The sequence below is a fragment of the Euleptes europaea genome, chromosome 6 (genome assembly GCF_029931775.1).
Source record: "Euleptes europaea isolate rEulEur1 chromosome 6, rEulEur1.hap1, whole genome shotgun sequence".
NCBI lineage: Eukaryota > Metazoa > Chordata > Lepidosauria > Squamata > Sphaerodactylidae > Euleptes > Euleptes europaea.
Genome location: NC_079317.1, coordinates 24,316,518 through 24,339,356, shown reverse-complemented (window position 1 = coordinate 24,339,356; position 22,839 = coordinate 24,316,518). Strand labels below are relative to the sequence as shown.

Genomic DNA, 22,839 nt, shown 5'->3' with positions numbered 1-22,839 from the left:
GCTTTATATGTGAACGGCACAGATGCCTGAAAAGAAACGTAACTCTCATTGTCACATCTAATTTAACTCTAATACAGTTATTCTTAATGATAGTCATACAGCACCCCCCCATACAATTTACAAATCTTTGGGGTCATTCAGAAAATGGGGGGCGTTTGGGATTTTAGACAACCCCGTTTCCCCACTTACAGTGGCTTCTTACAGCCAGAAGAAGAGGATTGCTTTATGGTGCTCACCTGCGTATACAATCTTGGACCTTAGATTTTCCCTCCAGGCCCTTAAAAAAGTGGCACACAACAAACAGGAATCAAACCTAATATTGAGGAGAGTTGGCCGGTGCCTGTCAGGTGCAAGAGTCTTACAAAATGCATGTATTTAGAGGGGGTGAATGTGCATATCTTAAATATACTCATGCAAATCATTTTTCTTCTTTGGATTGCTCTTTTGATGTCCTGATTTTTCACTTGTGACTTGATGGGCGTTTGATGATGATATTGTGTACTTGGTGTGTGAGAAAAGTGAGTGGCTACTTCTCTAACAGGAATATTAAAATGAGATGGTGATCTCTGAGCCATGCTATAGTAATAGCAAATGCTGGCTGTGCATTCCTAGGGGTTGATTCCCATGGTTAACTTATTCTGTTGAATCCTGGATGAGATTGTGGCCCTTGTAGTTTCACAGAGATAAAGATAGCATTCAGTGGACATACCTTGCATATCTGGTCTGTCTAACCACTTGACCCAATAAATCTGGGTCACCACGAATGGTAATCCCCTGTTCAAATGGATTCATATTTTGGCCAAGTTATCCTATGTAAATAATCACAACTCTACAGGAAACTTTATTATAGTACATTTGGATAGGTAGATAATGGCAAACGTTATTAGTGGTTCTGAAGATGCTTCCCCTGCTGTTGAGATCAGAAGCTGCTTTGACCACAGATATAGCTTCACTGGCTTGAGGTTTGTTCTGGGCTTAATTCACAGTATTATTTTTGACCTCTAAAACCCTAAAGGGGTTGGGACTAGAATATCTACACATACACTGGCTGGGCTAAATGACACAAAAATGTTTTTTTAATGTAGCATTTGAATGAAACTCAAATTCCGTCTATGGCAACAATCACTCTGCTCTTGTTGCCTAAAGATATTTCTGGAAGAGAAGTCATTCCTCCTTCTAAGGGCCTTGTCCTTTCCTCCCAGGTATGTCATGTTGGTTTATGAACTATGATTCTTTTCTGTGCTAACAGGGCAACCTTCACCAGAGAATGATAATACCATCAAGGATCTTCTCCCAGAGGATGCTGGCATTGACCATCAGACAGTCCATCAGCTCATTACTGTGCTGATGAAATTCATGGCAAAAGATGAGAGCAGCGCAGAGTCAGACATCAGCAGCGCGAAAGCTTTCAACACGGTCAAACGCCACTTATACGTCTTGCTAGCCTACGACCAACAGGAAGGGTGCTTCATGATCGCTCCTCAGAAAATGCGTGTTTCAACTTGCTTTAATGCCTTTATTGCAGGGATTGCCCAAGTAAGTTGGCTTTATTCTCTGTGAGGAATTACGTTTTTTTTCTGTTTGGTGTGAATAATAAGTTTGTCCAGTATTGGATGGTGTATGTCATTAGCTGTTTGCCATGGCTGCAAACAGTCAGGGTGGAAAAAACCGCAGAGGATTGAATAGTATATGAACCACTCCAATTTGTGTCTCAGAATTTAATTACCGTACTTCTTGGTTGGAAAATAAAATGTTTTTAACAGTACAACACAGTTTGGGCGGCTTGAGAACAGGAACTCTCATCGGGTATTATCTCCAGCTTCCAAACATTTTTGTGCAAAATCCACTGAAGTGAGTGGAGGCAGAGTAAAACCAGCTCTCGTGGTGAATTGCACACCTAACCTTGAGTTTTTCCTGCGCTTGTTATTTTGTTGGGGTTTTTTGGGGTTTTTTTCTTTTCCTCATGAGCTTTGCTCCCTCTAGTGGTGGCTTTTCTCTTTCATCTCTGTTTCTCTGGGTATTTTACAACCAATTTAAAAGTAAAGAAACTGGAGAAACAGTGATGAAAAGTCAAAGCAACCACTAGAGGGAGCAAAAAACATGCAGAAACAAATCCTGAGGCAGTACAGCCACACAAAAGACATAAATAAAAGGTGTGGAAAAAACTCTTAATTGCTATACTCTGCACATTTCATCAGCCACTTAATTGGCTGCACACCGAAATCACCTGGTTTGTTCATGACAAGAATAGACTAGGAAGTTCCCCCAGCTTGCCCGCTCCTTTTCCCAACCTCGTCTCCTTGTTCGTGGCTAGACAACTTCCCATTTTTCATGTCATCTAAATCCGGGCAAAATGACAAATGGCAGTTTGTGCTGTTGCCTACATAGCATGCTTCTAAACCATGGTTTAATCTTTGTTGAAAATCCTTGTTAGTAGCAAAAAGAACAAACCACTGTTTATGGTCAGATTTGGATGTCATTGCATACTCCAGTTAGATAGAACCGAGAAGTTTTTAGTTTTCCAGTTCTACACAGGGAGCGGAGGGAAGGGAGTACATGAAACAAATACTAATGCTGAGGGAGGGAAAAACACTTTCTGAATATGTATATAAACCTATAATAAAAATACAAACTGAATCTATAAAAATACAATTTTAATAAACACAATTACTTCAAAGATAGTATCTCTCACAATTGTGCAACATTTTTTTTTGCCATCAAGTCACAGCTGACTTCTGATGTTGATTTTCAGGGCAAGAGACATTCAGAGGTGATTTGTCATTGCCTGTCCCGCCATTACGCCCCTCGTATTCCTTGGAGGTCTCCCATCCAAATACTTGCCAGGGTCGAGGCTGAGAGTGCGTGACTGGCCTGAGGTCACCCAGCAAGTTTCCATGGCAAATTGGGGATTCGAACCTGAGTTTCCTAGATCCTAGTTTGACACCTTAACCACTATATCATGCTGGCTCCCCTGTGCAACAATATGGATATCAATAAACTACAAATGTGCAAACAATCTCGCTGCACAAAAAACCCCAGGATATCAATAATCCACAACTTATACAATAATATGAACGAAAATAGCCGATCATGTTTTGGCACAATTACCTTCCTCAGTGGCCGCTAGCCATGAATTTTTCCGCAACATTTTGATTTAGCTGATCTCCTTCTTGCATTGAGTTTCTTTCCCCTTAATTGCAGTTGGCACAGTTTGTTCTGAGTGTAGCCAAGGAATAGTGCTTCAGTGTTTTCAATTATTGTTGATTAATTATTGGGAGCCATGGCTGAATGATAGGGCATGTGCAGGAAGTCTTAGGTTGAATCCCTGGTGTCTCTAGTTGAAGTACCTTACATACTAAGTGTTGGGTGAAAGCTTTCTGCCTGAGACCCAGTTAAAGCTGATAATAGTGAGATGGACCAGCTGTCTCCCTTGATATAAGATAGATTCTTAATTTCATTATTTTTAAACAATACTTTTCCACAGCAGTGTTAGCACACGTACCCTAATGTATGGTCAGAGGGCTCAAATAGGGTGGGCAGGACTCTCTTCACCACCGGCGGGAGGTTTTTGGGGTGTAGTCTGAGGAGGGCGGGGATTGGGGAGGGACTTCAATGCCATAGAGTCCAATTGGCAAAGTGGCCATTTTCTTCAGGGGAACTGATCTCTATTAGCTGGAGATCAGTTGTAATAGCAGGAGATCTCCAGCTAGTACCTGGAGGTTGGCAACCCTAGGCTCAAAGTACAGTTCAATTGTCAAGCAGCTCTGTCCTGGTAAGATGCTTGGATGGAAGGCCAGTCTGGGATTACATAAAGTGCTCTGAGACTTGGTTCATGCAATGACTGAGGGATCTCAATCCTTCTAAAGCCACCAGGAAGTGGTGTTTGCACTTCTTGATTGAATTCTAATTCAGCAGTATTCATGCTGGAGTGTCTCTTTGAAGGCTTTCCTAAAAGACATTCCTTTCTTATGTGCGGCTATTGCTACCTATTTTGAAAAGTCATCTTCAAACAGCAGAAACGGCAATATTTAATACTCTGAACACCATTTGGAGAGTAGCCCAGCAGATGGTAGTGTTTGACAGTTCTTCTGGGAAGACGCTGGCTGTAGCAGCCGTCCGTCGGGATAGATTTTGGCAAGGCTGTGCAGTGTGGGGCTCCAGCAGGGCCTAGGCTACCTGGGAATCATGCCATATGTTCATTTGGCTGAGAGTTTTTCTGTACAGAACAAGGATTTCTTCATTGGTGGAAGAGAGCAGGGGTGAACACATGAACACATGAAGCTGCCTTATATTGAATCAGGCCCTTGGTGCATCAAAGGAAGTGGCTCTCCAGGGTCTCAGGCAGAGGCCTTTCACATCACCTTCTTGTCTAGTCCCTTTAACTGGAGATGCTAGGGATTGAACCTGGGACCTTCTGCATGCCAAGCAATGCTCTACCATTGAGCCACAGCCCCTCCACACTAGGGTGGTCTTAGTGATTCTGGGGCCCAGGGCAGAAGTGTAGGATAGGCCCTCAGAAACTGTGCACTCTCACATCAGCCCCCCTCCTGCCCTGGGCCAAGCAAGGGGTGGCTTTTACCTCATGCAAGGTAGGCAGGAGTCACCAGTACCCCCAGAAGCCAGCTGCCCAAGCCCCAGACAGGTTTGGTAAAAGTGGCAAAGAACCTAAAAGTTGAGCTGAAAATTATAACAAAATACTGATATTATTTATTATGCAATGTACAGTAAATTTTAAAAAATCCCTTTGTATGCACTTAGAATAGCTGCCCTGTGCTGCTCATATACAAAATGTTCACATTGTGGACACGTTATATGACTGTAGTAGCCCTTGAAACACTACTCGCTGATGACAATAGGCACAGATTCGTATTTTCTCTTGGCAACATGAGCTTTGGAAATTTTTGACAGGAGAATTTTGAAGTGATAAGTCGTCAGACTGATGGAGTCCATGCAAGAGCACTCCTTGTTCTGACACCAGGAAAGCAGCTAGCAAAAACAGCAGCTGGTCTCTCTTGAAATATTCTAGGTGGTTATGAGAAACTTTAATTTCTGTAATCTCTTTATTAATCATTTTGCTTTTCTGGATCTTAAGTCTTTTTTTAATGGTTTATTGTCTCTCTCTTTTGCATTGTTAGTGACAATAGATGCTTTCAGTATGTTATGGATAAAACCAAATGCTCATTGATTAATGCTCATTGATTAATGCTCATTGATTAAAATTGCTCCCCGCTGATCTATAAACGTGTAGTCTAGTCCTGTGCATGTCCAGTAAACCCAATGGGGCTACTTTTCTAGCCAGCATATATGAGACTGACAAAAGCTTGCAGCCCATTTCTTACATCTCCTAGAGTTAACTTGGCCTGTGTTGATAATCAAAGCCTTGATACCCTTTGTTAAGTGTTGTAAATTCCCACTGAATATTATTTGCAGGTGATGGACTACAACATCAACCTTGGCAAGCACCTCCTTCCCTTGGTGGCTCAGGTGCTGAAGTACTGCACATGCCCGCAGCTGAGGCACTACTTCCAGCAGCCCCCGCGCTGCTCCCTCTGGCCCCTGATGCCTCACATTCGGCAGATGTGGCTCAAGGCATTGCTTGTCATCCTGTACAAGGTAAGTGGGAGGGGCTGTGACTCAGGGGAAGAGTCTCTGCTTTGCATGCGGAAGGTCCCAGGTTCAATCTCCAGCTTCTCCAGCTAAAAGGACCAGGCAGTAGGCGATGTGAAAGACCTCTGCCTGAGACCCTTGAGATCCTCTGCCAGTCTGAGTAGACAATGGGTTCTGCATTCTCCTTTCCCTCATTGCAAAGTTCCTGTTCCTTCGGGGGTTTTAAAAGTTCCGCACATGTTTTGCTCCCTCTAATGGTCGATTCAATATCACACCCGTTTTTATGAAGAGTAAAAAGCTGCTGCATAAATCAGCAGGGAAATAAACTAGATTTAATCTTCTGCTATATCGAATCAACCTCTAAAAGGACTAAGTGCGGAACATAAACACCGAAGAAACGGGAACTTCAAGACGAGGAAAAAGAGAATGTGGAAAAGCCCAATGATGACCTTGATGGACCAATGGTCTGATCCAGCTTCATGCCTATGTGTAAGTGCTCATGTGTTGCTGCCAGAGCAACTGGCATTAATGCTGGATGGTATCACAATTTTACACACACACACCCACACACACACTGAGATATTATTAAATTGGGATGTGAATAAATGGTGGCTGCATGTGAATGGAACAGTGTTTGAGCCCTAACCCCAATAACTCTGTGTGAGGGCTTGTTACCAAAGGGGGCTGTGCTACTCTGTCTGTGGATGTCTCTATGAGTAAGAGAGAGGACCTGAGGTGTGAAATGGTCATGGCTCTCTGCATATTTTAAAAGAGGCAAGAAGGGTGGCGAGTGTGATATCTTGACCTACGTGTGACCTATAACTTGAGAAAGAAGATTAAAAGGGTGGTAGGCACTCTGTTTGAATAGAGAAGGGGTGTTGCACCTGTTGATGGAAAAAGGGGTGTTGCACCTGTTGATGGAAAAAGTAGAAAACCCAGTGAGATCAGATTAGGGTTTTCATGTTTGGTAATGGTAATGGATTTGTTTTTAATGTTTTCTTGCAGTATCCATACAGGGACTGCGACATCAGCAAAACTGTGTTGCATCTCATCCACATAACTGTAAACACGCTTAATGCACAGTACCACAGCTGCAAGCCTCATGCTACGACGGGCCCTTTGTACAGCGACAACAGCAATGTTAGCAGATACAGTGAGAAGGAAAAAGGTACTAAATAATATTAGACACAACTGTGAATTTTCCAGATCTCTGAATGATATTGATCAGGAAAGACAGCATTCTGGAATGGTCGCTCTAGATTAGGAATGGCCATACAACATGTGTAAAATTCTGGTATTTAAACACTGAAGGATGAATTAGGCTTTCAATTCGCAATTTGTGTTACGAACTGAAGTTGAATTCAGCCCTGAGTTTATATGATTTCCCAAAGAGTTCTGGAAGACACAAAGTTTCCTGATTAGACTTGATCCTTCATGCTCATCTGGTGTCACTTTTAATAATATATAAGGAAGACTTGCCTCCGGGGCTGTCCTGCGAGGCTAAAGAAGAAAAGAATTAAAAATAGATTTCGGAGGGTGTCTCATCTGTCATTGTCCGCATCAATACCTTTTCTGCATTGGTGCACCTGGCTTTAAAACTGCTAGTTTGAAGGAAGAAAGAATGTCTGTCACCAGCTGAATTCTCACATCCCCAGGCAAATTAGAGACCACTTTGGCACAGGCATTTTATAGTATCTGAATTTAACTGGTTCTCGATCAACAGAGTGGATACAGGATTTGCTGTAGGCAAAAGAATGATGGCATCCAAGTTGGACGGAGCAGTTGTAGCTGCAGAGGACAGTAATACGTTGGTAGCAGTTCCCCCATCTAGGATTATGGGTTGGTTTGATGGAGCAGGAATTAGGGTCTTTTGCCTTCCATTCTGAGATGGTTTGGATCTTGTGGTCCTTCATGGGCCCCTTGATATCCTTGATATTGTTCAGTTCCTGAGTGGCAGCTAAGCTTGCCTTGACACTGGTGGAAAAGAAATCTCCAGTTTCGTATGATTTCTGTCTTTATCTGTATTTCCTCACCACATTACCATTCAGTGTTTTGGGAGGTTCCCCAACCTACAGGAACTGCTTTGGGTGGAACTGCAGTGGAAAGGAGGAGGCAGACAATCCCTATTTCCTAAAAGGATCTTCTTTCAGGATGCTTAGGATCCAAGAAAATGCATGCTACCTTGAGCTCCTGGGTGACCCTGTAGAGTTTTCAAGGCAAGAGATGAACAGATGTGGTTTGTCATTGGGTGAAAACACATGGTCACTTTAGCCTCCTTTATTCCCTGTTTCAGCCAGGATTCAGCCAGGATCGAATGCATGTGTTTCGCCGAACGTGCGTTCGATCCTGGCTGAATCCTGGCTGAAACAGGGAATAAAGAAGGCTAAAACGACCATGCGTTTTCGCCCATTGCCTGCCTTGAAGTAGCAACCCTGGGCTTCCTTGGTGGTCTCCCATCCAAGTACTAACCAGGGCTGACCTGCTTAGCTTCCGAGATCTGACGAGATCGAGCTAGCCTGGGCCATCCAGGTCACAGCCTCTGGAAGGTGGGAGGTAGAAAAACAACAACATTTAAAACAGTGGTAACTAAAGAGAGCCCCGTGGTGTAGAGTGATAAGCTGCAGTACTGCAGTCCAAGCTCTGCTCACGACCTGAATTCAAGCCCAATGGAAGTCGATTTCAGGTAGCAGGCTCAAGGTTGACTTAGCCTTCCATCCTTCCAAGGTCAGTAAAATGAGTACCCAGCTTGCTGGGGGTGAAGTGTAGACAACTGGGGAAGGCAATGGCAAACCACCCCGGCATAAACAAAGCCTGCCTAGTAAACATCTACCTAACTAAAGAGAAATGATTCATACTGGAGATGTGCACAGCAGTCCTGTTCAGAGTTACCCCAGTCTGCACCCATTCAAATTACTGGGATTTGCTGAAATCCTTGATCAACAAACAGTCTGTTGAAAGCTGCATGATGAATTTGATGAAGGACAACACTGTTGTTGTTTTCCCCTCTTTCCAGCGGAGGAAGACAGTGTCTTCGATGAATCTGACATTCACGACACACCCACCGGAACAGACAATAAAGAGTCTCAAACTTTCTTTGCAAGGCTGAAAAGGATTGGAGGCAGCAAAGTGGTGAAATACCAGCCAGTTGAGATGAATGCTCAGAGAAGTATGACATGTTAAAATCTGAGTTATTATCAATGTATTTTCATGCTAGGTTTTTTGTTTTTGTTTTGTTTTTTACTGAAGACATTTTGTGTTTGCAAATGTATAAATGCCACATATACAACAAAATGTACCAATGGAAGGGTTGTGATAAGCATTCACACAACTTTGAATACAGTTGCTGTGAGCTGCAAGTGTTGTGAAATATGATGGAGGGTACTTCATTGTTTTATGGGGCAGTGTTTACGGCCTATAGGTTAGACAGGTGCACAGGTGCAACCCAATCCCCCGACATGTATCTCCAACTGCATCCTAGCGCTCATCTGATCCCCACTGAATTAGCTGGTTGCATCTTGTGTTGGAAATGGGGATCCACACTCAGGGTCACAAGTTTTACATGTTACTGGTTGCCTGTGACTACAGTTGAACTAGGGCTGTTCTTTCAAAAGCACACTTGCAGTTCCTAGTTGTATAAATGGGCATGGGGTAGGGATCACTGGGGGTGTAGAGGGAAGGCAGCTGTGAATTTCCTGCCTTGTGCAGGGGGTTGGACTACCTGACTCTGGAGGTCCCTTCCAACTCTATGATTCTATGAGGTGTTGTGCATTGGGTTTTGAGTTATCCTGAATGCACAAAATTGACATCACAACAGGTAGTTCTTGGGACCTGCTTTCAGTAAACCAAGGGTGGTTTTAGTAATTCTGAGGTCCTGGGCAAAAGTCCATGAAGGGCCTCAGAATCACTGTCACGCCTACTAGGGCCCTTGCTGATCCTACCCCCCCACCTCTGGGGTGCAATCAAGGAGCAGCCTTTGCCCTGTGTGAGGTGGGGGGAGCCTCTGCCTCCACTGAAAGCCGGCTGCTCTACCCTCAACTGGCTGACCCTCTCTGTTGGGGTTGAGTTGCCCCCCCAGCACAGGGGTCTGGGGCACCTGTCCTTGTTGGCCCTTGGGTAAGACAACCCCTGGAAGAGACGACAAGCTAGACTCAGTGCTCCACCAGCCCCAGTCATCCCTTTTTTGTTTGTTTACCAAGTTTGCACATCATGGCCTTGGGAAATCTCATGATGAGCCAGTCTTGAGCCAGTTTGTACCCTGGAGAACCTTCACCTTAAGGGTAATTTTGAAATTAAAACCAGGTAGCGGTGAATGGTGAGATTGCAAAATGATGACTATTGCAAGTGGGGGGGAACCCATACTTGAATGAAATAGTACTAGCCTTTTTCTGTTTTAACCAGGTGAAATAGAACTGGCTGAATATAGAGAAACTGGTGTATTGCAAGACAACATTCTGCGCTGTGTGAGAGAAGAAAGCATTCGGAAAAAGAAACTGCGGTCTCTAAAACAAAAATCTCTTGACATAGGAAACACAGACTCCCTGTTGTTTACGTTAGATGAACACCGCAGGAAGTCATGCATAGACCGCTGTGACTTAGAGAAGCCACCAAGGCAGAATGGACGATCACGGCAGAATTCCTCCACTAAGACTGAAGATGCAGAAACGGGGGAGAATGAAAATCCCCCTGCCATCCCGGACAAAATTCCAGCCAGGCGGAGACCCATAATTCCAGAAGTCAGGTTGAACTGCATGGAGCCATATGAAATGAAAGTGGATTCCCCAGTTAAAGCTTCTCCTCCAAAAGAGGATTTAGATCTTATAGACCTGTCTTCTGATTCAACATCAGGGCCTGAAAAGCAATCAATTGTTTCTAATTCAGACAGTGACTCCTTGGTCTTTGAACCACTCCCTCCTCTCAGGATAGTGGAAAGTGACGAAGAAGAAGCTGATATCATAAGTCAGCTGACCGATGGTGTCTCCAGCAAGATGGCCACTTCCACTACTTCTAGCCCCACCAGTATCTCTGTGCTCAGCTTCAGCATAACCCCCGTGGTGCAGTTCAGCATTGAGGATTGCTCCAGAGACTTGACCCCTACTGAAGCAACTAATATTGTGTCATTTGCACTAGAGGAAACCCCCTTGGTAGCTCCTGATGTTCAAAGAGATGTTGCAGAGGTAGCTAAGCCAGAGGTGACTTGCAGCAGCCCATTGTTGACGCTAAAGCAAAAGCGAGATTTGCTGCAAAAGTCGTCTGCTCTTCCAGAGATGTCCATTGATGATAGCTTTGACTTTTTTATTGATGACAAAAAATCAGGTGGGCCTCTTCCCAGCTCAAGTGGGAAAACTGTCCTCATTAAGGTCCCGGAGGACTCTGAGAACCAAAGTGAAAGCGATAAGCCCGATGCCAATGTGGAATCAGATGCTGAACAAAGCGTGGAACAAAAACCAGAGGAAGAAGTGGAAGAATCTGAATTTAAGATTCAAATTGTGCCTAGGCAGAGGAAGCAGAGGAAGATTGCAGTGAGCGCCATCCAGAGAGAATACCTTGACATTTCCTTCAACATCTTGGACAAGCTGGGGGAGCAGAAAGACACAGGTGAGACAAACTTAAAGATTACTACCCACCACAATATCTGATGAAGGGAGCCTTGACTCATACCCCCAAAAATATTGTTGGTCTCTAAGGTGCTACTGAACGTGAGTCTAGCTGTCCCCCCCCCCCCACATGCAAATAGACTTTTGTTATGGCTATTTGTGGAAGAGAAACTTTCTTACATGGCTGTCTGCAGATTTTTGTCTAATCAATAGTATATAAGTCTAGGACCAACAAAAGTCCATCCTCTTTTGGAAAACCCCCATAATTCCTCTTTGTCCCACTCAACTGTCCCAATCTTGTGAGTTAGGTCTCCAAGCCTGCATGGTGTAGTGGTTAAGAGCGGTGGTTTGGAGTGGTGGGCTCTGATCTGGAGAACCGGGTTTGATTCCCACTCCTCCATATGAGTGGTGGACACTAATCTGATGAACCGGATTTGAACTCCTCCACATGAAGCCAGCTGGGTGACTTGGGCTAGTCACACTCTCTCAGCCCCACCTACCTCACAGGGTGTCTGTTGTGGTGGGGGGGAAGGGAAGGTGATTGTAAGACAGTTTGATTCTCCCTTAAGTGGCAGAAAAAGTTGGCATATAAAAACCAACTCTTCTTCTTCTATAGGTGTGCTGTGGCTGTACTGTACAGAAGAACTTATGTCAGGATTTTAATGTCATCTTTAATTTGTACTTTTGTGTTTAGTAAAACAGTTACCGTTATAATATCAACTTAGGTGTCAGGTTAGGCTGTGAGAGGTGATTCCTAGTGTGCCTGTATAGAAGCTCCAGGAATCAAATTTGCTTCTACTTCCTCACCTACCGTTCCAGGCCTCGAGACATTGTCCATTCAACTTGCATGTCTTCTTAGGACTTCTTAGTGCTTAGCCCATATGCTTTGGTTTGGCCATTTAGGTATGCCATGCTTTGTTTTGGTGCCAGCCCTTCTCTAATTAGTGCCTCATTAGTGTGGCTAGCCAGCCATTGCATCCAGCCAATTAGGGTTGCCAACCCAGCTTAAAATTGTGGCCGGAGCATTTGGGGGATACAGACTTCAAAACAGCATTGCATGATGCTGTGACATCACTTCAGGCTAGTGTTGCTGTATTGTGGAGACGCTCTAGGATTTCCCCTGAACTCTCTGGAAAATTCCTAGAGTGTCCCCACATGGCACTGGCATAATTTCTGGGTTCCAGTCAGAAGTGACACTGTGGTGCAGTGCAATGCTGTTCACCTCCATTCCCCCCTCCCACCACTCCATTGAGCAAGGATGGGGAGTGCCAGTGGGGGGTTTGCCTACTATAAATGGGCAAACGGCAGCCCTACGGCCAACTGTGTGTGCTTCCTGCATTAAGAAAGGCCTGATCTCCAGCATTTATGGGGTTCTCCATTCTGTTTTACATACTTCCTATCGTTCCAGACTATATTGAATGCTTTGCTTTCTAGCAAATTTGTGCAAAATGGTACCCATGATTGCATCACAATTCCCCCCCCCCCCTTCAAGCATCTTGGGAATTCAGTTTGGGATTAACCACATACATAAGGAAGAAATCGGAAATGATGGGTTTGAGATCTAAGCAGCATGTGAACTTCAGAGCAAAAGCGTTCCTTGTATATTCTAGGTGGGCATTGAACTCTCAGCCCAGAAAACCTCCTTCCTTGATAATGACCCCTTTCCATATGTTTGATTTTGACACTCCAAACGGCATATAATGGGAGCGTGCACAACCTGTGGTCCTGCTGATATGCACAGTTATCATAGTGTGTGAAAAGGGGCAACTCATATATTTTCCATGCATGTACAGTTCAGTATGGGCAAATGGGATGCCGGATTTTTGGGATGTGTTCATGTGTACCACAGCTATACGCACATGGAAAATACACACATTCCCTTTTTTCACACAACATGATTGCTCATATGAGTAGGACTGCATGATTGCTCTCTTTAAGTATTTGAAGGGCTGTCACTTAGAGGAGGGCAGAGAACTGTTCTTGTATGCAGCAGAAGATAGTGCTTGCAATAATTGATTTAATTTACGGGCAGAAAGGTACCGGCTGGCTATTAGGATTTTTTTTTTTATTGTAAGAGTTGTTCAACAGTGGAATCTGCTACCTAGGGAGGAGGCGAGCTCCCCCTCACTGGCAGTCTTTAAGCAGCAGCTGGACAAACACTTCTCAGGGATGCTCTAGGCTGATCCTGCATTGAGCAGGGGGTTGGACTAGATGGCCTGTGTGGCCCCTTCCAACTCTGTGATTCTATAAATGCACACTGCTGTAATGTGTGATGGGCACAAGAAAGCTAAATGCCTGAACAGGGCTCAGGTGTCTGCTGGATGCCTTGTATACATTGCAACTGAAACTGCTATTAAGAGCTAGCAAAGTGCTCAGATTATAACATATGGTGCATGCTAGCATGCGTGTGAGAAGCTTGTATATTGCAAAGACCACTGGGGTGCAGTGCAGTCCTGTACACAGAGACACATTGCTCCATCTCCATTGGATTCCCTGTTAATGGGGACACAGTCAAGAGTGAAAGGCAGGATGTGCTGCCCTTTTGTTTTCCAGCAGCCCCTCATTTGCATGGGAAGAAAATTAAGTGTGTACCCAGGGATGCCATTGGGTTGGAAGCATACCCTGCCCAGGTGATACTAGCTATTGAGAATCATCCTGGGTTCTTTTTTGTGTATGTAATCACACTAGAGTATGATATGTAGTAATAAAATGTCTGTCTGTGGTAGTTACTGTATATAGGCCTTTTCTGTTGCAGAGATGCAAGACTCTCTGTGTAAAGAGCCAGCATGGTCTAGTAGTTAAGAGCGGTGGTTTGGAGTGGTGGACTTTAATCTGGAGAACCTGGTTTTGATTCCCCACTTCTCCACATGAGCGGCGGAGGCTAATCTGGTGAACTGGATTTGTTTTCCCACTCCTCCACATGAAGCCAGCTGGGTGACTTGGTCTAGTCACAGCTCTCTCAGCCCCACCTACCTCCCAGGGTGTCTGTTGTGGGGAGGGGAAGGAAAGGTGATTGTAAGCCGGTTTGATTCTTCCTTAAGTGGTAGAGAAAGTCAGCATATAAAAACCAACTCTTCTTCTTCTGTATGTATGTATGTATTTGTGCGCAGCGCACATTGGCTCCGTGGGATCCCTGTGAGTGGGCCCTGGACCACCCAGGGCAGAGCTGGTCCCAGAGTTGAGGGGTCCCTGGGCCAATGACCTCCTGTAGACACCCTTCTGTGCATGCGTTCACACACAGATGCTCCCTCCTGGTGAACCCTTTGCTGGATCTGATGGGGCTTGATGTAAGGCAGGAGGGGCCAAGTTGAGTCAGCTCCTTCCCAGATGGAAATGGGAGATTGCTCCAGAAACTCTGTCGAAGTCACAGGGAAGCAACAGGGCACATGTTCTTTAAAGCCTCCTGTCAATCAGAAACCAGTGCTGTAGCCTTGCGTTCCAGTAAGTGGTTGGCACTGGGCCCATCTGGGGGTCCCAGCACCTCAAAAATTGCTCTACGCTTGTTGATCCTTGATACCAGCTCTGACCCAATGTCAGGAACAGAAAATACATTCTGCCCTTTCCATGGTGATGACTCTAAGCGGGACACTTTACATTTTTCCCGTCAGAGTGAATGGCAATCATTTGCTTATATGGCAGAAGGTAAAGAGGTGAAGTCCAGAAGATTTTCCACTAGACCTAGGCACAAATCTAATCACCATGAATAATATATTTCTTCCCCGGTGAGATTATAAAGTATTTAATTTCTTCGACACTACCACTTGCGGTGCCAGATGGCCAAACATTATATTGCTGAGAAAAAGTGGAAGCATTAGACAGAGGGAAAAAGGTTGATGAACAATTGCTCTTTGATTCCAAAAGCAAAAAGACACTTGAAATTTAAGCACTGTTTCTATTTTGCAGACGCTTCAGCTAAAGTACTTTCAACTCTGGAAATGCCAAGAGAATCATCTTCTGCACCAACACTCGAAGTGGGCATCCCAGAGAGAAGTAGTCACTCTTCCATATCGAGTAAGTTCTCCCTTGGCTTCAAGGAGGGGAATTCATTGACTGCACTTTTGCCTCTTAGTATATGTTTGCCATCTGGTGCAGTGCCTTTTTCACTAATTTACACTCAACTGGAAGATTATGCACGCTGTGCAAGCAGATAATTAACTCCACGCATACTGGCACGTTGTTGCCAAACTGTTACAGCAGAGTTGATGGCAACGTGGCATAACATGAGGATGGGGGCTTTCAAAACTGATCACAGTGGGCTTCCTCAAGACAGCTGTTGAATCCTTCTGAGCTGGTAGCTGCAGTCTTTTCCAGAAGAGATTCAGAAGGGCTGATGTCATATGTACATCCGAAGAGCCAGTTTGGTGTAGTAGTTAAGAGTGGTGAATCTGGAGAACCAGGTTTGATTCCCCACTCCTCCACATGAGCTGCAGACTCTAATCTGGTGGACTGGGTTGGTTTCCCCACTCCTACACATGAAGCCAGCTGGGTGACGCTGACCTAGTTACAGCTCTCTCCAAACTATCTCAGCCCCACCTACCTCATAAGGTGTCTCTTGAGGGGAGGGGAAGGGAAGGTGATTGTAAGCCACTTTGAGACTCCTTAAAGGTAGAGAAAGTGGGGTATAAGACTCACTGTCCTCCTTCTTTGTCTCCGTCTCCTCTTTCTCCTCCTCCTTCTCTTCTTCCTCTTCCTCCTCACTCTTGGGGGCCATCTACTGCCTATGCCATTGATAGCAACCAGCATTGGGAAGGGGATGTTGTCATGGGTAGTGATCATGTGACCAGTCTCTGTGTGATTCAGAGATTATTTTAGCAGAGTGCACTAGGACCCAACCATGGGGAAGTAGCTACTTCTATGATCCAGTAATGTATGAACCAGTCTTTAGGTTTTTTTCCCTCGCTTTGCTCTTTTCTAAGCTTCTTGAATCAGGTTGAATACATCCCAAGATCGGCAGGATCATATCCATTATTGTAAGATCTGACTTCGGTTCACAGCTCCTAGTACTGAGTGCTTAAGAGAAGAAAAGCTACACATGTTGAAGCGTTCAGGGATCACATATATAGCATACCTATGGAAAAAGCATTATTATTTCTTTTTAAAAGCTACTGTTAGGAAAGGAATGCAATCCTAAAATATCCTTGGGAGAAGTTGTTTAATCAAAAACCACAATAATGGTTCTCAGCCAGCTCACACTAGGGATTCCTTTCCATAAACTCCCCTAAGAAGCTAATATGTAAAATTGAAGTTGTCCTTGAGAAATTAGATAAATAAATCTTAAAACCAAAAAAAGTATGCCTGAGAGAAGCTTTAATTTCCATTATAAAAGCTAACAAGGAAGTTTAAAGCAGCCAATTTCTGCATTTTTGACAGTCATCTTCACCCCGAGCAATATTGTCTGCTCTGAAATTTTAATTGCTGCCCTTTCATTGGGAAATTCTGTATCTGATAAACTAATAAGGCTTTTGTTTTGAGCCAGCACATTGCAGGAGATGAAAATCCCCCCCAACTGATATGAAAATTTGCTGTAGAGCATTTAAAAAGAGAGAGAGGCTCCTATATCAAATGGAATCAGTATCCCTTCGAGCAGCTCAGCTAGGCTAGATAATTGTGTTGTCACTGAATCAAGCTGGCCTTTTAATAGAGCTCTGGCATATTGAAAGGAGATCTATGAAGTACAATGGAGGACACTGCGCGGCGCTGAAACACATTTGAAGATGCTTCAATGTGACCTTCTCCAGCACATGCAATTAAAGAGATGGGACTGGGAGTTGAGAAGCGCTCCTTCCCATCCAAGGGGCCAAATCAGTCTGAGTGCAAGCCATATTGGGTATCCATCTCTTTTGGTCTGGACTGCTGGAGAAGGGAAAGAGCATGTGCTTGTAAGTCCCATAATCATAGAATCATAGAGTCTGAAGGGACCACCAGGGTCATCAAGTCCAACCCCCTGCACAATGCAGGAAATTCACAACTACCTCCCCCCCACACACCTAGTGACCAGAAGATGGCCAAGATGCCATCTCATCATCTGCCTAAGGTCACAGAATCAGCATTGCTTACAGATGGCCATCTAACCTCTTCCTAAAAACCTCCAGGGAAGGAGAGCTTACCACCTCCCGAGGAAGCCTGTTCCACTGAGGAACAGCTCTAACTGTTAGAAAATTCTTCCTAATGACTAGACGGAAACTCTTCTGATTTAATTTCAACCCGTTGGTTCTGGTCCGACCTTCTTGGGCAACAGAAAACAACTCGGCACCATCCTCAATATGACAGCCCCTCAAGTACTTGAACATGGTTATCATATCCCCTCTCAGTCTTCTCCTCTTCAGGCTAAACATACCCAGCTCCTTCAACCTTTCCTCATAAGCCTCTTCAGACAACAGTGAACTTCTGTGGTCTTTCCTCATTGCTGGCCTGATTTCATTTCCAAACTCTCCAACTGTTAACTGAGCACATAAGGTGTGTTCTAACTAGTTGTCCCTGCCTTCTAAAGGCCATTTTAGGCACACACCTTCTTCCAGACAAGCTAGTCATTAGAAGAAGAAGAGGTGGTTTTTATATGCCATCGTTTTCTACCACTTAAGGGAGACTCAAACTGGCTTACAATCACCTTCCCTTCACCAAGCTGGCTTCATGGGTAGGAGTGAGGAAACAAATCCAGTTCACCAGATTAGCCTCTGCCGCTCATGTGGAGGAGTGGGGAATCAAACCCGGTTCTCCAGATCAGACTCCACTGCTCCAAACCACCGTTCTTCACCACTACACCACTCTGGCTCTCAGAGATTATTCTGATCGGAAAAGCTATGGGCAAGCAGCTAGCCTTCAGTATGGGAGCTGGATGATAGTTGGACGTGACAGTATTTAAAAGCATGAGATTTGTCTGAAGACCCCTCTTTAATATTTGACTTGCAGCTCAGTTCCGACAAATGAAAAGGGGCTCTTTGGGAGCTTTGACCATGAACCAGCTCATGAAGAGGCAGCTGGAACATCAGTGTAGTGCTCCCCATAATATCAGCACTTGGGACACAGGTAAGTGTATAGATGTCTATATTTCCCCCCTGTTCTGTCCTGTAGCTAGTCTGTGACCAATTGCTGTGTAAACTAATGTTGTAAAACCTTCCACTTGAGGAAAGGAAGAAGGTTCAACACCAAGTCAGTACTGACACTCCATTCCAGCTGTATCTGAAGAAGTGAGCTGGGTATGAGCGAAAGCTCATACCCAGCCAGAAATTTTGTTAGTCTTTTAAGGTGCTACTGGACTCTTGCTCTTTTCTACTGCTATTGACAGACTAATGCGGCTACCCATCATAATCTACAATAATTCTGATAGGGCAACCATTTTGGTTTTGGGAAAGGCTGGGTCATATGTGTAATTGGTTTATCCCAGCATTTCAGGACAGTCTCTGTATTCTACAACACAGTTATCGATTTATTTATTTTTGATGCCTAGACCAAGCTTGCAAGCCAGAGTGACTCCTAAAGCAACTTAATGTTAAAAGCAATCACCTTTTTGAGATTAAAAACAATTAATGAGATATGTGTGTAAAGTGTCATCAAGTCTCAGCCAACTTATGGAGACCCAGTAGGGTTCCCCCCCCCCATGCAACAATTGAAGCTTTAGCAAAGAAAAGTAGCAGAAAAAATATTGCAGCATCTTTTGGGACCTGCCAGAACACAAACAGTGCAGTCATATGCAGAGTTATTCCAGCCTTAGCTCATTGAAATCACTCTCTCTGCTTCTAGCTACTGGTAGCTTCAGTAGCTGGGAGCTATGGTCTCCTCGCCTGATGACAGAAGTTTCCTTTCTTGAAGTGCACCTCATCAAAAATAACCTGGTCAGTACAGTCAACCTTAATTAAGAAGAACCCTAGCAGAAAAATGAGGATTTAGAAGATAATGGTAGAGATTATGGCAGGAAGAGTGTAAGCGAAGGGAAACCCTATGACTGTCTTCACACATGTGGTCTTTAGAGACCAGTTCCCAAAGGAGTCTTGAAGTCTTTCAGCCCATTCCTGAGAATTTGGGCTTAAAGTCCTCAGGAGGCAGCGTAACCTCGCCATCAGTGTAAGTTATTTACGCTGGCGGGGAGGGTGGCTCTGCCGGTGCCCAAGCACCGCGGAGCTGCACCGTGCTCCTCTGCCGGCGGTGCCCCTCCGTGGCGCAGGCCATGGCGTAGAGAGGCCGTGCCGGTGCAGGGGGGCGTTCCCGGGGTGGGGCAGGGGGAGGAGCAGCTGGTTAGGCAGCTTCCTATCCCCGTTCGGTCAGATACGCCGGTGCCAGGAATGGCGGTGCTGTGCCTGCTTAGCAGGCGCAGCCTCACTGTTCCCTATGGGGCGAAAGGCCCTGGTAAAACCAAACAAAAAAGCCGTTAAACTGCTTTTTTTGGTTTTACCGCATACGGGAAATGACTTAGGAAGAGGCGTCGCTGCGCCTCTTCCCCTCTGTCCCCGTATGCCGTCAGCTTAGGAATGGGCTGTTAGTATACCACAATCATGGCAAGGCTTGACACAACTCCAAGGAAGGAAAGGAGAGCAAGGCAAGTGTTTAACCAAGTGGAAAATTTGTTGTCCTAGCCAAGATACAGCTCTAGAGATACAGGATTAACAAATAAAAGAGGAGCAATAGTTACAGGCCACTTCTTAAGCAGTACAATACAGGCAGCAATTTTTAGGTACTTGATATATTACAGTAGCAGTTTCCTTGTGGCAACCCAATAAAGACGTTCACTTTGTAAAATCCTGGTGTTCACTTGCAATTTAATTTCCCAAATAATGTGTTCCTCACATGTGGCTGGTCTGGGGAAAAAAACACCAAGGAAGGAAAGAAAGCATGTGAGGGTGTCATTGAAGAGAGGCAAAAATACAGTCAGTAGATGGGTGAGGAAGCTGAAAAAAGAGAGGAGGAATCCCAGCCAAGTAGGGAAGAATGGGGAGGCTACGGGAAGCTGGAGGTATGGTAGGAGGTCAGAGCTACGAAGTGGGGAGGGAAAGTAAGACATGAAGGTAAGGCTCTAGGAGGGAAGGAAAGGAAATGAGAGAAATTAGGTTATATTTGGCTGCACTGAAGAAGGGATCCTGTGGGTTCATGTCCATAGCTGAAGATGGTTTGGGAATGGAAACCGATTCCTGTGTTAGTGGAAGAAGGTCCCTCAAGCAAAAACAGTTCAAAATGGTGGACCTCAGGGATTCCCCTTTCTTCCCATTTATTTGCTTCGTGCCAGGTGATTGCATCAGAGAGGTATCTGGATCGTCCTGGGGTACTGGTGCACCTAATGTAATGCCATTACTTAGAATCCATTGTGAGATGACTAAAGGTCACCTGGAGATGGAAGGGACTGGTGTCCTTGTGGGACAATCAAACTGTCTAATGCCCAGCCTCTGGGCATTGGAGTGGTTGACTGAGTGTCTGATTAGGTTTGCAGAGAAGGCTACATTGTGAGGGATATTTGAGAGTGGCATGGAATTCCAAGTTATTGTCCAGCAGACGCTGGTTGTTTATCATGGACTGGTGTAAAGGGCCTTAGAGAGCTGCAATAAGGATCATTGATTGAGTTATGTCAGAATTCTCTCTTGCAGTCATCTTAGATTGTATGTTCTCTGATCTTGTTTCTCAGCTTTGACATTTATTTATTTATTTATTTGTTTGTTTGTTTGTTTGTTAGATTTCTGTACCACTCATTCCTGTCAGTTCAGGCTCTGAGCAGTTGACAACCATTTCAATACAAATTTAAAATCCATAATTTACAGAATTAAAACTAGTATTATAAATTTAAAACCAGGTGCCCTCAACTGTAAGCAGCATAAAACGATATTGGGAAAAGCCATATTAATGGAGGGACCCTATAATAAACAGAATAATTTCAAACAAGGAGAAGGGAATGGGAAGGGAGGCCAGCAAGATGGAAAACCATTGCTGTCCTCAACCATATCCTGGCAGAACAGCTCAGTCTTGCAGGCCTTGTGGAACTGTTTCAAGTCCCACAGGGCCCTGATCTCACTAGGTATGGTGTTCCACCAGGCCAGGACCAGGGCTGAAAAGGCCCTGGTTGAGGACAGCTGGACACTCTTTGGGCCAGGGATCACCAATAAGTTCTCTCCAGCTGAACAAAATGCTCTTTGAGGGTGTATCAGGAGAGGCGGTCCCACAGGTATGATGGTCCCAGACCGTTTAGCACTTTGAAGGTCTACACCAAAACCTTAAACTTGATCTGGTATTCAATCTGGAGCCAGTGAAGCTGGCGGAGCACTGGTTGTACATGTGCCCTCCATGGGTCCCTGTAAGGACCTGTGCTGCTGCGTTCTGGACCAGTTGAAGTTTCTGGAGCAGCCTTAAGGGAAGCCCTGCGTAGAGTGAGTTACAGTAGTCTAGCCTGGATGTGACTGTTGCATGGATCATTGTGGCTAGGTCAGGGCAAGAGATGCAGGGCATGAGTAGCCTAATCTGGTGAAGTTGGTAAAATGCCACTCTGGCCACATTTGCAACCTGTGCCTCTATGACAAGGAGGCATCCAAGATCACACCCAGACTCTTGACAGATGCCACCGATGTTAACTGCACACTGTCAAGAGCCGGGAGCTGGCAACACATCTCCCTGACCCAGCCATAGGACGTCTGTCTTCGATGGATTTAGTTTCAGCCGGCTCTTCTTCAACCAACCCTCCATGACTTTCAGACACCTGTCCAACAGTTCCAGGGTGGATTCCAGATGGCCCTCCATCAACAAATATAGCTGGGTGTCATCAGCATACTGGTGACATCCCAGCCTGAAAGTCCGGAACAGCTGGACGAGGGGACACATATAGATGTCAAACAACATTGGGGAAAGGATTGCCCCCTGTGGGACCCCCCATACCAAGGGGTAATGAGGGGACACCCTCCCACTCTTGAACCACCTTCTGTCCCTGACCTTGGAGAAATGAGATCAGCCACTTTAAGAATGTCCTATGTATATCAATATTGGCAAGGCGTTAGGTCAATAAATTGTGGTCGACCACATCAAACACTGCTGTTAGATCAAGAAGCTCCAGCAGCACTGACCCACCTCAATCCAGCTGTTAACGATGGAGATCCTCTTTACTGTTAATGGATCTAAGTAAGCTTGGACGCATGCCTCTTGGCTGGAAGGGGGGAGCAGTCAGGTTAATAAGGTTAATAAGAATTTCTTAAATGTTAGTCCTTTATTCTCACTCCCATCTTCAAGATGATGTTCAATCTATTGTAACTCATCTGTTGTAACCCAGCTCAACTCTGTAAACTGGGTACTTGTATTCACTTCCACACATCAATGTTTGTTCTTACTACCTTCAAAACAGAAGGCTACACTAGAACCCGAGTAAGTATACTTCAAGGACTTTATCCTTTCACAGACAGCAATATTTGTTCCTCTGATACAGAGTAGGAAGAGTTTACCTGCCTGCTTGGTCTTTTCTTACAATAGCCAGACTTATTTTATTCCTACCTCCTGCAGGTATGCACCTTTTCAGTCAGCACAGTTTGTGTACCTGGAGGAAATTTAGGTAGAGCACAAAACTCAGTATGTGGTAGGACAGTCCACTATCTCTTGTTGAGTTCATACCAAAAAGTTATCTTTTTTGGTTTGGTCCAAACAAAAGGTTCTCTCCCTCTCACAAAAGGAATCCACT

The 22,839-nt window shown here is 44.8% G+C and overlaps 1 protein-coding gene across 1 annotated transcript in view; it reads left to right on the top strand.

The window, feature by feature from the left end:
• The window catches only part of UNC79 (unc-79 homolog, NALCN channel complex subunit), a 138,628-nt gene that overhangs the window by 72,748 nt on the left and 43,041 nt on the right, over positions 1-22,839 (top strand). Inside the window, exons 28-34 of the mRNA XM_056851568.1 lie at positions 1,250-1,536; positions 5,431-5,613; positions 6,613-6,775; positions 8,621-8,773; positions 10,006-11,202; positions 15,105-15,212; positions 18,111-18,227. Coding sequence (XP_056707546.1) covers positions 1,250-1,536; positions 5,431-5,613; positions 6,613-6,775; positions 8,621-8,773; positions 10,006-11,202; positions 15,105-15,212; positions 18,111-18,227 — 2,208 coding nt within the window. The remainder of the gene's footprint in view (positions 1-1,249; positions 1,537-5,430; positions 5,614-6,612; positions 6,776-8,620; positions 8,774-10,005; positions 11,203-15,104; positions 15,213-18,110; positions 18,228-22,839) is intronic.